Source organism: Perognathus longimembris, chromosome 25, assembly GCF_023159225.1.
Source record: "Perognathus longimembris pacificus isolate PPM17 chromosome 25, ASM2315922v1, whole genome shotgun sequence".
Classification (NCBI taxonomy): Eukaryota; Metazoa; Chordata; class Mammalia; order Rodentia; family Heteromyidae; genus Perognathus; species Perognathus longimembris.
In genome coordinates this window covers 13,786,864-13,801,678 of record NC_063185.1, presented here as the reverse complement: position 1 = coordinate 13,801,678, position 14,815 = coordinate 13,786,864, and the positions used below count along the sequence as shown (strand labels likewise).

The window sequence follows — 14,815 nt, the reverse complement described above, 5'->3', positions numbered from 1 at the left end:
AGAGGTATTATTATCCCTGGCTTCTTTTTCCTCCCAAGTTTATTTTTTTCTATTGGAATGTGGGGTGTGTGTGTGTGTGTGTGTGTGTGTGTGTGTGTGTGTGTGTGTGTGTGTTGCGGTTTAAACTCGGGACTTTATTCTTATGAATATGGCAATTTACCACTAGAGCTGCATACTTCTCAGCACCCTCGAACTATTTTAAAAAATTGTGGTAAAATACACATAACTAAAATTTACCACCTTAACCATTTTTAACTATACTTCAATAATATTAATTGTATTCCTAGTGTGACATAGCCATCACCACTGTCCATTACCACAACTCTTCTCCTCTTGTAAAATTAAATTCTGTTAAAAAAAAATAAATCCCAGATTCCCTCCCCTTCCTTGGTCCATGGCAACCACCATCCTACTTTCTGTCACTATGATTTTGATCATGTGACCACATGTAAGTGGAATCATTGAGTATTTTCCTTGTTTTGGCTGGTTTATTTCACTTAATGCAGTGTACTCAAGATTTTTCAGTTATAAGCTTATTCTGCCTGTGTGTTGGTGGGCACAGTACTACTTGGACTTTTGGGATAAGTGCCCTGGGGAGGGGAGAGGGAGGTCCCTCTCCTAGCAACAGATCGAGGAGGGAGTTATGAGATGTTCTTAGATGGGAGCTGCCTTTGTTTCCTCAGAGACGAAATGGCCTGCTTCCCACTTGCTGCCTTTGTTCTGTCCATACACAGACTGTTGGGCTTATCCTTCAAAGAGAAACAGTTGGCTTTTTCTGAAAGCTGAGGGCCTGCTCTAAAGATTCAATAAAGTCTGTCAAGGAACTTAGAGACAGAAGTTTGTTTGTTTATTTATTTATTGCCAGTCCTGGGGTTTGGACTCAGGGCCTGTGCACTGTCTCTGGCTTCATTTTGCTCAAGGCTAGCACTCTGCCACTTGAGCCACAGCACCACTTCTGGCTTTTTCTGTACATGTGGTTCTGAGGAATCAAACCCTGGGCTTCATGTATACCAGGCGAACATTTTACCACTAGGCCATATTCCCAGCCCAGAAGCGTATTTTTCCTTTATAATTTCAGTTGTGTGGTTATTGCTGTGGACATGCTGGTGAGCAGAATATAGGTTGTATATTTTAGGACACTTGGGGTCTAACATGAGAGATTTTAATAAGCACAGGAGAGATTATTATTTAGTTACCAGGGAGACAAACACTGAAAAAGTAGCCCAAGCACGGGGTTCAGAGATGGCCTCCCTTAGGAAGAACATGTTGGAGACTTGAGGTTGAGTGGAAATTAGCTGGTGGCATGTGTTTCTGGCCAAGAAAATAATACGTGTAAGCCTGGAAGAGAGAAGGGACTTGAGGCGTTGGAAAAAGAGAAAAAGACTAGTTTACCCAGAGGGAGAGGCTGGCAGGCCTGGGGGTTTCCCTGGCTTTGATTCCCAGGGTTGGGGCATCTGCAGGGGGGTTTCATCTTATTCGTTTATCTTGTGTCTGTCAAATGCCCTTCAGTTAGTCTGGTCTGTGTCCCGTGTATGTATATATATATATATATGTGTGTATATATATATATATATATATATATATATATTTTAGCTCCAGCTTTTATTACAGCTAGGCCAAAACTTTGAAAGAAAAGCCAAAGGAAGAAGAAGTGGTGTGCTGGTGTTTGTGGAGGCACACTGAGGGCGCGAGTGCAGCCTTGCTGCTGCACATCTCGGGTTCAGTTTAGTCTCAGGCCTCTCTGGGAGAAAGGACTGAATGACTGGACGTGGGGGCAGAGCCTCCACACATGGTCAGAGCTGGGTGATCTGTACACCTTGTCATGTTCTTTGTGGCATAGTTGCTCGGAGCTCCTTGGGTTGGGGAACCAAGCTCTGTACCTCTGTAGGGCCTCTAAGACATAGAATCCTGCCTGTCCACCCAGAACATAGCTTCTGGGAACGCGACGGTTGAACTAGAGAGTGGTAAGTGGCTAGAGGCAGAGAATCAGCCCACCTAGGCAAAGAAGACAAGACACACTTGGGATCAGAACCTGTAGGGAGCTCAGGGTCAGAGAAGTTTTCTGGGCACTGCAGCTGAGGCAAGGATCAGGCTAGGTGAGGATTCAAGATATGGGTGCCAGATAGGCATTTTTTGACTTTTGAGGACAGCCTGGATGAGGGTCTCGAGGGCCTCAACTCTTGAATATGGAGACTGTCCACACAGATTCAGCGGGTGTAGGAAACTGGGCATGAAGCAGAGCCTCCAAGAAGTCCCATACACACACAGGGCAGGGCCATCTGAACACCTCCGCATGCTCTTTGTGGCTTAGTTGCCCTCCTTGGATAGAGGAGCCAAGCTCTGTGCCTTATATCCCCAGATGAGTGATGTAGAAGCTGGTGGTGCCACCGTCTTCCCGGATCTGGGGGCTGCGATTTGGCCTAAGAAGGTAAGTCTGATTTTTGTGGGTGAGAGGTGCAAACAGGGCTCAGGCATATTCATAACCTCTAGTCTCGTTGCTTGGCCCATTTGAATATGTCTGTAATTATATCTTAGCCCCTTCCTACCCATATTGTGGACTTGGGGTCCCAGCTTCTACCTGGGAAGGGAAGTCCCTTCAGGGGCAAGTGAGTTTCTAAACTTTTTGGGAAACTTAGCTATTGTTTGAGTCCCAGAGCCCTAACCCCCCCCCCCCACACACATAGAAAAGTAGGGTGTTTCTGTAAGGGTTCTGTGGTGCTTAGAGTCAGGTCCCTATGGCTTATCTCTTTAAGACTGTATTCTAACAGGCTACCTTTTCCTCAGGGCACAGCTGTATTCTGGTATAACCTTCTACGGAGCGGGGAAGGTGACTACAGAACAAGACATGCAGCCTGCCCTGTGCTCGTGGGCTGCAAATGGGGTGAGTGGCTTGAGGGATGGTGTTTATTGCAGCCTCCATCTGGTATTTGATACTTGTCTTTATACTCAGAGCTGGGAGACAACTGCTGCTAAATTTTGACATAGTCAAGGTTGTTTCCCTCCTGAGGTTGTTTTTTCTCCTGATGACTGGTAGTACCATTCAGCCATGTACCAGTCTACTTAAACTGGTTAAGTTCCAAAATTGCTACTTGGCAACACTCAGATACCTAGAGAGATGAGGAAGCCCTGAGTCGTATAAACATGGTAAGTCAAAGATGCTCCTTCCGAAGAGTGAGCTCTGGGCAAGGAAGGGGTCCTACTTCCTGTACCTCCCCTTGATTTTGGAATCCTTAGTTATGCCTGTCTTCTTCCCAAGGTAACTGCTGTTCTACACCTTCCAGCTCCAAGATCCTCATTTCTCTTACATTGTCATACACTTTTGGGCTCTGTTCCCATGACAACATGCACACATACATTATGAAACTGGTAGAAACTGTGTGCTCATGTGTCTTTGTCAACAGCTCATGAGCATCTTAAAGCCCAAGAGATTGTCTCAAGAGATTTGGGTCTCATTCCAGAGCAGAGTACAAGAGACATGGAGGAGGCATTGATTTTGGCTGGTGAACCAATCAATGGAATTGTAACATTTGTTTTCTGTTCACAGTCTCCAATAAGTGGTTCCATGAACGAGGACAGGAGTTCTTGAGGCCTTGTGGGTCAACAGAAGTTGACTGATGTCCTTTTCTGCCAGTTTCCTTCCTGGCCCAACAGCCAAAGTCATCTTCAAGTTCAGCATGACAGACACCTTTATATGTTCCAGCTCCTATCGGCAGGTCTTTGGAGGAGTCAATGTTTGTCTGAAGTGGAAAGAGAGTGTAATGGGACAAGTCCTGGGTAACCTGGGTCCCCAGCCTCTGCCATCAGACTATGCTGTCTCTGGCTCCAGGGATAGCAGCAGAGCGACTGCAGCAGAGCCAGACTGTCTAGCACCTAATAAGGTGCCTTTGTACCTCAGATGTTTTAGGTGTGAGATGTTTCAGTGAACCAAAGCTTTGATACCTTGTTTACATGTTTATTTTTATGGCATTTCTATCAGTTGTGGCTTTAACCAAAAAATAAAAAATAAAATATCCCTGTCAGAAGTCTTATTTAGAGTTGTTGTGTGTGTGTGCGCGCACATGCGCTGGACTTGAACTCAGGGCCTGTTCACTATCTCTGAGCTTTTGCTCAAGGTTAGCTCTCTACCATGTGAGCCACAGCTCCACGTCTGGCTTTTGGTAGTTTATTGGATGTAAGAGCCTCACAGACTTTCCTGCCGGCTGGCTTCAAACCATTGTCCTCAGGATGTCAGCCTTCTGAGTAGCTAGGGTTACAGGCATGGGCCACTGGTGCTTAGATCCTTTGTATGATTTTAAGAAATAATTTGTATAGCTTTCATGTTTGTTGCATTTTGTGGGGACTTGTTTTTGGCATAAAAGTTGGTCTATACAAACTATCATATGCTAGGTTTTGGTGGCTCACACCTGTGATGAGATCAGAGGATTCAAAGCCAATTTGGGCAGGAAAAGTCCATGAGATTCTTAACCACCACAAAGCCAGAATTGGAGAGGTAGCTCAAGTGGTAGAGCCTTGAGCAAAGGAGCTGAGGGACAGCACCCAGGCCCTGAATTCAAGCCCCAGGCACAAAAATAAAATAAAACATATACACATGGTTTAAGAAGGACTAAAGAAGTTGGGTATGGGAGTTCAATTGTAGTCAAGCTACTTGGTAGGTTGAGATTGAGGGACTGGAGTTAAAGGCAAGCCTGGCATAAAAGTTCACATGTCTTCATCTCAACCAATGGCTAGGTGTGGCAGCATACCTGTTATTCTAGCTACAGAAGCACTATGGCTGAGCACACTGGGAAACACAAGTAGGAGGATTGCCACCCAGGCTGTTCTGTGTATAAAGCAAGACCTTACCTTGAAAATAAGGAAAAAGGTGTGGCTCAAGTGGTATAACATCTGCTTAGCAAGCAGGAGGCTCTGAGTTCAGTACTGCCAAATAAATAAGACAAAAGAGTAACAATTCTGTTTTACCCTATTGCTCCTTATTTGTGGTCTCTTTCCCTAGAAGAATCTGTTTCAATTATCCTTTTTTTAAATTTTGCTGATAATAAACCATATGCTTATATAAAAACCATCTCTTCATTTTTTTTACTTTGCAAGTTTGATAATCATGTAGCTTATATTCACTATCTTCCACTGTACCTCTTTCCCCTTGCCATTTTTTGGTTGTTATTTATAGCTTTCTGGTTTGCCTAGCAACTTAAGTCCCCTTTTTGTTCGGTAAAACGAAGATGGCATCTGACATTTTGCATGTAAGATGAAGATCTTGACTACCATTTAACCAAACTACTACTGATTAAAATCAGCAAGCCAAGATGACACATAACACTAATTACTACATGCCCTTTCACTTTTCAGTTTCTGTCATCCTCCTTTGGCCTTGGTTTTAAGTGTCCACGGTAAGTTGCCTCTACAAGTTGAGGATGCACATGATGTGCTTCTTATTTTAGTTGACTTAAAAAAATTATTTTTGCTAGTCCTGGGGCTTGGGACTTAGGGCCTGAGTCTGTTCCTGGCTTCTTTTGCTCAAGACTAGCACTCCACCTCTTGAGCCACAGCGCCACTTCTGGCCTTTTCTGTGTATGTGGTGCTGAGGACTGGAACCCAGGGTTTCATGCATGCTAGGCAAGCACCCTACCGCTAAGCCACATTCCCAGCCCTGGTTGACATTTTAACAGTCATTATAAGTCAGGCACCAGTGGCTCATACCTGTAATTCTAGGTACTCCGAAGGCTGAGATCTGAGGATCTGGGTTTAAAGCCAGCCCAGTCAGGAAAGTCCATGAGAATGTCATCTCTAATTAACCACCAAAAAACAGGAAGTAGAGCCATGGTTCAAGTGGTAGAACACTAGCCTTGAGTGGAAAAGCAGAATGCCTAGGCCCTGAATTCAAGCCCCAAGACTGGCGTGTGCAGGTGTGAGTACACACACTGAGTGACTTCTGAGAGGTTTTGAGATCAATTGTAATTAAGGCACATAAAGATGTTTTTCAAATATTAAAAGATAACATCAATGATAAAATACTGAAATAGCATCTTGATGCAAATAAGTTGCAAGTTTTATGTAAATTTTCTGTATGAGGTGATATTCTGGAATCAGTAGAAAGAATTAAGGTTTAAAAATTTTAAACATGACTATATACAAAGCTCTGTACTTTAGAAAAAGCTCCTTATCCTTTTACTAATAACAAATTATATAACTTAAAAGTATATTTGATTAATGTGAAACTTTAGTAAGACATGAATATACTGGATAGGAAAAATTATGAAGTGTCTAAATTTTGAATTTTTCTTTGTACATGAAAGTTATTTTCTATTATAAAAGTCATTAACTTGCTGATTAATAGTCCAATGACGTAAATCCTGCAGGAATTTCATCTGAAGTAGTTTTAAGTGGTATCAGTAATCTGTAATCAGTAATCTGTAATATGAGATCAGCATTATAGTTGGATCCTATAAAACTGATTAGTGAATTTTTCTTTGTACAATCTTATCTAAACATAGGAATTGTCTTGGTTATCCTAGTACTGGGGCTTAAACTCAGTACCTTGCATTCTCTCGGCTTTGTTTTTTGCTCAAAGCTGGGCCTTATCACTTGAGACATACGTTTTTAAACAATACCATGCTTTTAAAACAATACCAATCACAACCGCATTCTGCAAAATAACTTTGGGTAAAGTGCAATCACATTAAGGTAACTGGTCACTTGGTCAAGAGATTTTGAAAACAAGTGTTTGTAATGGGTATAGATAAAATGTGTAAAATTACTGTGTATTTTATTATACAAACATTAACATTTTCAACTAATGATGTTTTCAAGAAAATGAACCATTAAAAAATCACACAAAGGGGCTGGGAATATGGCCTAGCAGTAGAGTACTTGCCTCCCGTACATGAAACCCTGGGTTCCATTCCTCAGCACCACATATATAGAAAAAGCCAGAGGTGGCGCTGTGGCTCAAGTGGCAGAGTGCTAGCCTTGAGCAAAAAGAAGCCAGGAACAGTGCTCAGGCCCTGAGTCCAAGACCCAGGACTGGCAAAAAAAGACACAAAAACATACATATACATGTATATCTGTATATGTATATATGTGAAGGGCATGTATTTCTCCTTTTCTTTCAAGTTCCCATATGGGTTGACACAGTACTGCTCCTGTTTCTGAATTCCACAACTCTTTTAGCTTTAGGGATAACAGATACGGCAAATAAAACGCAGATAAACAAGGCATGGTTTAATTTCAGCTACACAAGGAATAGTTATGCACAGGATATTCTTATACCAACAATCGTCGATGTGAAAGGCAAACATTAATTGGATATCCTGTACAGTATTTGACAACTGGAAACTGTAACAATTGTGCGTGGTTGAAAAAGCTGCCCAGCTTGCTATAATTTTACAGTTTCCAAAGCCATTTCGCCTTTTCATCAGCGCTGGTGGGTTGAAGGAGCACAGTGGTGCATTGTCTATGTGTCAGTCACACTGGCCAGCTTGTAGCCATGTCCATCCTGATGAAGTCTGGGAGACCAAGGCCATCTCACCTACCACCTCCTCCTTGTTGCTCCTGTTTGAGCCACACACAGGCCTCCCCATCTAAGTGCTGGGTGGTCCCTCACCCAGGTTGGGGCCTTTTAAAACAGATCAAAGTCTCCAGAGAGGCCTTGGAGGACCTTCAAGGGCTTATTTCCCCATTCCCTTCCTATTTACCCGGATCCATCTTTCTTTATGCCACATAAACGGTTGAGGGTATTTATGCATGTTTCAGGGCAAAAGCTCTCGAAGGAACAGTCTTTTCTTGCACCCCTCTTGCACCCAGGGGAGCTAAATGGTAATAGGGAGAGAGCAACAGGCGGGATGAGAGAGCCCAAAAGGCCTCTGGAGGAAGAGGGACCCGGGGCAGGAGCCGGAAGGGGTGGAGACTCATGGAGGGGGTGGGACTTCCTGGAGAGGCGGGGCCAGACGTCTCTGGAAAGACGTGCGGCGGCACGTGTCTCCTGAGGTGAAGGGGCGAGGGGCGAGGTTGGCGGAAGCTGGCTATGGCCTCCTGGCTTAACACCCCTCCTGGCCTCTCCAACAGTACTTCCCCGGTGGGGTGCCTCACAGGAGCGGCTGGGCTGGTGAGGCCGTGCGGTAGCGCACGTGCGCTCCCCGAGCAAGCGGGAGGCTTGTCTCTCCCCACAGCCACAGAGGCACCGGGCACGGAGGGAGGGGCCTGAGGCGTCCACGGAGGGCGCCCACATCAGGTCCGGCTATGTTGAAGAGGTTGGTTTAATTTTTGTAGATTGTTTTGGTTTTGTTCTGAAAAAAAACAAACCCAAAACATTTTGAATAAAGGCCATGAATAAATACCCCAAAGTGTATGTGTGCGCACACACGCATGCGCGCGCCCTGGAGCTCAAACTCTGGACCTGGGAGTTTTTCCCTGTCCGTCTTTGCGTAAGGCTAGCACTCTAACCACTTGAGAGCCACAGCCCCACATTAGGCTTATTGGTGATTTATTGGAGATTAGTCTCACAGACTTTCCTGCCCAGGATGGCTTTGAACTGCCATCCTCAGATTTCTTTTTTTTGGCCAGTCCTGGACCTTGGACTCAGGGCCTGAGCACTGTCCCTGGCTTCTTTTTGCTCAAGGCTAGCACTCTACCACTTGAGCCACAGCGCCCCTTCTGGCCGTTTTCTGTATATGTGGTCCTGGGGAACCGAACGTAGGGCCTCGTGTATCCGAGGCAGGCACTCTTGCCACTAGGCTATATCCCCAGCCCCCATCCTCAGATTTCAATCTCCCGAGTAGCTAGGATTATAGGTGTGAGCTGGGGGGGGGGGGGGGCGGGCAGCAAACAGGTTTTATGTTATTTTAAGGAGGGGAGGGTGGGTGGCTGAGGCAGTACTAGCATTTTAACTCAGGGCCTAACACTCACTGTTGGTGCTGTGTGAACTAAGCCACACCTCTTGCCCAACATTTTGCTGGTTCATTGGAACTGGAGTCTTGAGGACTTTTCTGCCTGCCTTTCCTTCAAACCATGATCTTCTAGGTCTCAGCCTCCTGAGTAGTTGGGATTACACATGAGATCCCCAGATAAGTCTAGCTTAGTGTATCTATTTCTCATTTTCATATTCATACTCATTTTCTGTCTCTCTCTCTCTCTGATTCTCACTCTCTGTTTTGGCTGTACTAGAACTTGAACTCAGGGACTTTCTTGCTTGGCCTTTTCTGTCCAGAGCTGACACTACTTCTTGATACACACTTCTGGCCCTTTGCTGGTTAATTGGAGATAAGAGTCTTACAGAGATTTCTACCCAAGTTGGCTTTGAACGTGATCCTTAGATCTCAGCCTATGTGAGTAGCTAAGATTATAGTTGTGAGCAACTGGCACCTAGTCTTCTTAATGTAGTTCTGATTTACATTTCCTTTATGACTAAGGATGTTGAACATTTCTTTTTAAAAAATACTTCTGTTATCTCTTACTTGCACAAAGGCATTGTCACTAAACAAAATTTATGAATACAGTGCATCTTGATCAGTGTGTGTTACCCCTTTCATCATTCTTCATGTATCAGCATTTTATATTTCTGGTGAGAACTGTCTGTTCAGCTTGCTTGCCCTTTTATTGTGTCATTTGTTCTCTTACTGTTTAATTTTTATGAGTTCTTTGTATGTTTTTGATATTGTCCCTCATGTTCTTTATGGGCTTACAGCCATCTTTTTGGTTTTGATTCATCACTGTGCTACTTGAAACCATATGCTTCATTTATTGTACTTTCATTTCCTATTTTTCTTTTCCTCATTCTTCATTTTTTTACGTAATAAATTTACCTCACTTGATTCCCTAAAATAGTTTGACAAAGTGTTCTAGGTCCTCCTAGTGGCCAAACCCAGTAGCCACTTTAACAGTTGTTGTTTTTTCCCTTCAGCTAACTTGATTATCCTTAGTTCTTTTTACTCCTGGTTTCCCTCTTCATTGGCCCAGCCCAATCTTTTCTCTGTCTCTCTGTCTCTCCTCTTCTCTCCATCTCTGTCTCTGTCTCTGTCTCTGTCTGTGTCTCACATATTCACACACATACATACATAAATACTATATGTATATATTCTCTACTAGTTCCTGTTTCCCTGGAAACTATGTATACTGTAGAGGGAAAGATCCTAACTACTTCCACTGCTTTATCAACAACTTACATATTTATGATTTATTAAAATGGCCTATTTGCACTTACATTCTTCTCCTGATCTCTTAACTCTTATATCCAGTTTCTCAGGAAACATACCTACCTGGTATTTGAAAGTAAGACTCTCAAGTAATTCAATGTGATACCTTTTCATCTTAAGTACACTGCTAATCTCCACCAGCACCTTGCCATCTCTTTTACTAGCATGTCTGACTTTCTTAAGATTATATCTCCTAATGTAGCTGCAGTTGTTTAAAGTGTCATAGTTAGGTACCGCACAACTTTTAGCAAAAGATCCATTTCTGTATTTTACTTTTAACACTGAAGTAACCTTTTCTGTTGTCCTCCAATAACTTTGGGCTACAGATTTCAAAAATTATAAATCTGGAAGGGAAGCCACTTGACATTTAGGATCTAGCCACTTTCTAGATTACATTAAGTTCCTCATTTCTTTGTGTACCAAAATACACTGGACTTACCTCTTCCTTGGCATTTTGTATATTACAATGAAATGTTTAATACTTTTGGTCTTAAAACTGAATACATAAGCTAGATACTGATGGCTCATGCCTATAATCCTAGCTACTCAGGAGACTGAGATCTGAGGATCATGATTCAAAACCAGCCTGGGCTGGAATGTTCATGAGACTCTTATCTCCAATTAACCACCAGAAAACCGGAAGTAGAGCCATGGCAGCCATGGCTCAAACTCTTGAGCAAAAGAGTTTAGTGACAGCACCCAGGCCCTGACTGCAAGCTCCATGACTGACAAAAAAACAAAAAAGAGTACATTCTCAGATTTTCTTTGTGGAGTGAATACACAAACAGCTTATATTTTAAATATGAAAAGCTGTTCAAAATGTTCTTAATATAAGAAGGCAGCAAAATTTGTTAAGAACATGAAAAGGTTTTTAGAACTAAGGGTTGGGGGTATAACTCAGTGGTAGGGTACATATTTAGCCCATAGGTTCAATTTCTAGTACCCTCAAAAGTTTTCAAAATTAGGCTTAAAAAAGAAAAGCAGGGATGTTAATGCAATTACAAAATGCTATTGACGAGATAATTTATAATTAATAGATATTTATTTATTATAGTACCAGAGGATGGGAATTCAAAGCATTATTAGTAAATTGCAGCTCTCTGCTTTCAAGAGGGTGCTTTGTTACGTCCTCCAGGATGAATGCTGAGTACCTCATATGGGGGAAGGGATGGAAGGTCAAAGCTATGTGAAGCCTCTTCTATAAAGGCTTTAATCTCATTCCCCAGTGAGGAGCTCTCCTGGCTTAATCACTTTTCCAAAGACTAAAATACTATTCATTGGAGATTGAGTTTCAAAAGACATTTTTGAAAGACACAAACATTCGAAATATACAGTAGCAGTAGAACTCAAAATGTTTGGGATTGTAGAGCAATATACATGGATGCTTCAGAGAACATAGACCTTATACCTCCACGTCTGCTCTTTTTGTTGTTCAATGATCTTCAGATCAAAAAGAGCACAATATGTGTTTGCAAGGAAAGCAGTTACATATTATGTTCTGGATCTGAGTGTCCCTCAAGGCTCTTGTGTTGAAGTCTTGGCCCCAAGTACAGCAATATTTAGAAGTGAGGCTTTTGCTAAGTGCTCGGATCTTGAGGCTCTGAACTTATTAGTGATCTTTGGAAGGTGTTGACAACTTAAGATGTATGAGAAGCTAAAGGGAGTGAATTCTTGGGGGAGTACTTTTGTGGAATATAGCTTATCTCTGGTCTCTTCTGCTCTCTCTGTCTCTCTGTCTCTGTCTGTCTCTCTCTGTCTCTCTCTCTCTGTCTCTCTCTGTCTCTCTCTCCCTCCCTCCCTTCCTCCTTCACAGAAGTGCACATTGGGCTGCTGCTCTACACATGCTCTCTGCCAAGATGTTCAGCCTTACTACAAGCCCAAAGTGATGGGTCCATTGACCATGGATTAAAATTTCTGAAACCGTGAGCCAAAATGAATCTTTGCTCCTTTTAAGTTGATTATCTCTGGTATTTCATCACAGAAATGGAAAGCTTAGCACATATTACATGTTACATGGTAAAAACTTGTAAGAAAGACTGATATTGACTTAGATGAATTTCACTTGACCGATAAGAGGTTCAGGATTTTATATAATCTAAGGAATTATGGAATGAGGGTACACTGACAGTCTGAGTCCAGTAAATGTCATACTGATTCTCAAAACAAGAAAGACAACAATTCCTAAACACTATGGACTAGGACACACAAAGATTAACCTGGGACAAATGTTTTTCACATTTGAGTGAAGAAGTAGTTTCAAATTAGTAGGTCTCAATGTGGTTTTACCTGTGGCATATTCTTTTGGAGTAAGTAATGCTATCTTGTATATAAACAGCAAAATCTCAGTGCCTGAATAAAATACAGGCTTGTTTCTTTTTCATAAAAGCCCAGCATGTGTTCCTGCAAATAGTAATCTAGTTCTTGTAATAATACTGTCTTCAACAATTTTACCTTTGAGATGACCACAGAAGAGAATGAGAAGAGAGAGGACATTGCATATTCTCAGGTTTTCTGATTGGGGCAGGCCATAGAAAGAGCCCAGGCATGGAGGAGATCTAGGTCATTTTTATTTAAAGCTCTTTGTCCGTAGGTTCATGACCAGTAGTAACAGCAGTAGCAGGACATAGCAAACCAGCATACTGTTCCCTGACCCTTCATCCCAGCACAGATTCACAGACTGCACCAGCTTTGTTCTGTTCACAGGTTCACATTCTGCCCGTCAGTACAACCTTTACATTCTGTTCTCCAGCAGTGCCTCATTGTGCCCTGCCCTCCAGTGGTAACACCCAGTCTAACAGTTGTGCCCATTTAAACCCTCTCTACCCCAAACTGGCATTTAGTCAAAGATGGTTACACAAGGCCACTCCATGTGTACCCAGTCTCAAGGTTACATGCAGCCTTGCCTAAGGCAGTGCTTGACTCAAGGTTACGTGGGACATGCTGAACCAGCCGAATCATAGCCCTTGAGAAGTATAGACCGAAAAACCTCCAGGATTACAGTGAGAAAAGCCTGACTTTATTCAGTTTTACCATTCAGAAAGTTTATCAGATAATTAACTTTTTTAATCCTGGAAAATACACTTCCATTGTCAAGAACTAGTCAAGGTACCATCTAAATGGAATATCACTGGGAAAAATGGGTTCTCACTCATACCTTTAGGGCAGCAATAACTATGTGATAGGAGGGGACACAAGGTTTTGATGGTCAACTACTATCTCTGCCATATGTGTGTGTCATTTCAACGTCATCTCCATTTTTGATGAAAGGACTCATTTGGGGAATGAAAGCTTAACAGTGTAAATCAACAGGGGTTTTGGGAAATGACAAAACGTAAAGTGGATAAATGGATATTTAAGTGGTCATTTGGTCTAGAATGGTAGGAAAATACTCAAATTGGGAATGAAAACTTACCAGTGCCCGTAAGTCAACAGGAATTTAGGGAGATGATGACAAAACATAAGGTAGGTAAGGGATATTTCAGTATTCAATTGGTCTAGAGTGCCTTACACAAGCTTTATTTTTTGTTTTCCAGTTAATCTCTTAAACTCAAATTTGCCTTACTGATAGGAAGTCTAATTTCTCTTTCATAGTTTTTAATGGCTTACATAATTACAAATAGGAAGTACATAATGTGATCTTAGACTGAATTAATAGTTGACTGATGTGAGAACGGGAAAGAGGTGACAGCTTCTCAGACTAATCCTATACTACATACAGGTTGTGCACTATTAAGCTAATGCAGAAGAAAGTTGTTTGAATGTTAAAGAATTATTCAAGCATAGTATGAGAAACAGCATGAGGAAACACAGTAGAGGGAAAAGAAAAAAAATCAAGGACAAAAATTTGGAATAATAAAGTTGTCTTCAAGTAACAGGGCTTATGACAGGGTGGGGCGTTCTCACATCTTAGAAATACACTTTGATATCCTTTTTCTCCTACTCCCGGGAATGTCTTCTATTTGTTCTGTATGAACTTGTAATTCCTTTCATTATAATAGCTTGTTATTTTTTTAGGTTTTTTTTTCCCCATTTGGTGTCCTGGAGTTTGAACTTGGGGGATTATGCTTTCTAGGCATAGAAACGCTATACTGCGTTAGCTACAGTTTTCTGTAGTTATTTTAATTTTGTGCCCGTCCTGGGGCTTGAACTAAGGGCCTGGACAGCTGTCCTTGAACTTTTTTTTTTCTCAAGTCTGGTGCTCTTCCACTTGAGCCACGGCTCTGCTTCTGGCTTTTGTTGGTTAATTGGAAATAAGAGTATTAAGGACTTTCTTGCTTGAGCTGGCTTTGAACTTCGATTCTCAGATCTCAGCCTCCTGAGTAGCTAGGCATGGTGAGCATGTTGATGCCTGGCTTGCTCTGGTTATTTTTGAGATAAGCCATCATCTTTTGCCTGGGCTAGCTTGTACCATGATCCTCCTATTTATGCTTCCCACTGTAGCAAGGATGATAAATGTATGCCACCATGCCTAAGCTATTGGTTGAGATGAGTGCTGGTAAACTTTTTGCCTGGAAAAGATACTGATCACTTCTGTTGGCAAGAACACAGATGCCTTCTAAATGAACCAGGATCCTCTGGACCACACTTATCTCTTGGGGACTGTAAAGGCCCATGAGATGATGATACCT

The 14,815-nt window shown here is 42.3% G+C and overlaps 1 protein-coding gene across 3 annotated transcripts in view; it reads left to right on the top strand.

The window, feature by feature from the left end:
• P4ha2 (prolyl 4-hydroxylase subunit alpha 2) overlaps nt 1-4,028 on the top strand; it is a 31,911-nt gene extending 27,883 nt beyond the window's left edge. For all 3 annotated transcript variants that reach the window (XM_048334058.1, XM_048334059.1, XM_048334060.1), the window contains 3 exons: nt 2,360-2,428; nt 2,785-2,881; nt 3,545-4,028. In XM_048334058.1, the coding sequence (XP_048190015.1) occupies nt 2,360-2,428; nt 2,785-2,881; nt 3,545-3,615 (237 nt within the window). In that variant the 3' untranslated portion in view covers nt 3,616-4,028. The remainder of the gene's footprint in view (nt 1-2,359; nt 2,429-2,784; nt 2,882-3,544) is intronic.
• Nucleotides 4,029-14,815: the final 10,787 nt, after the last annotated feature.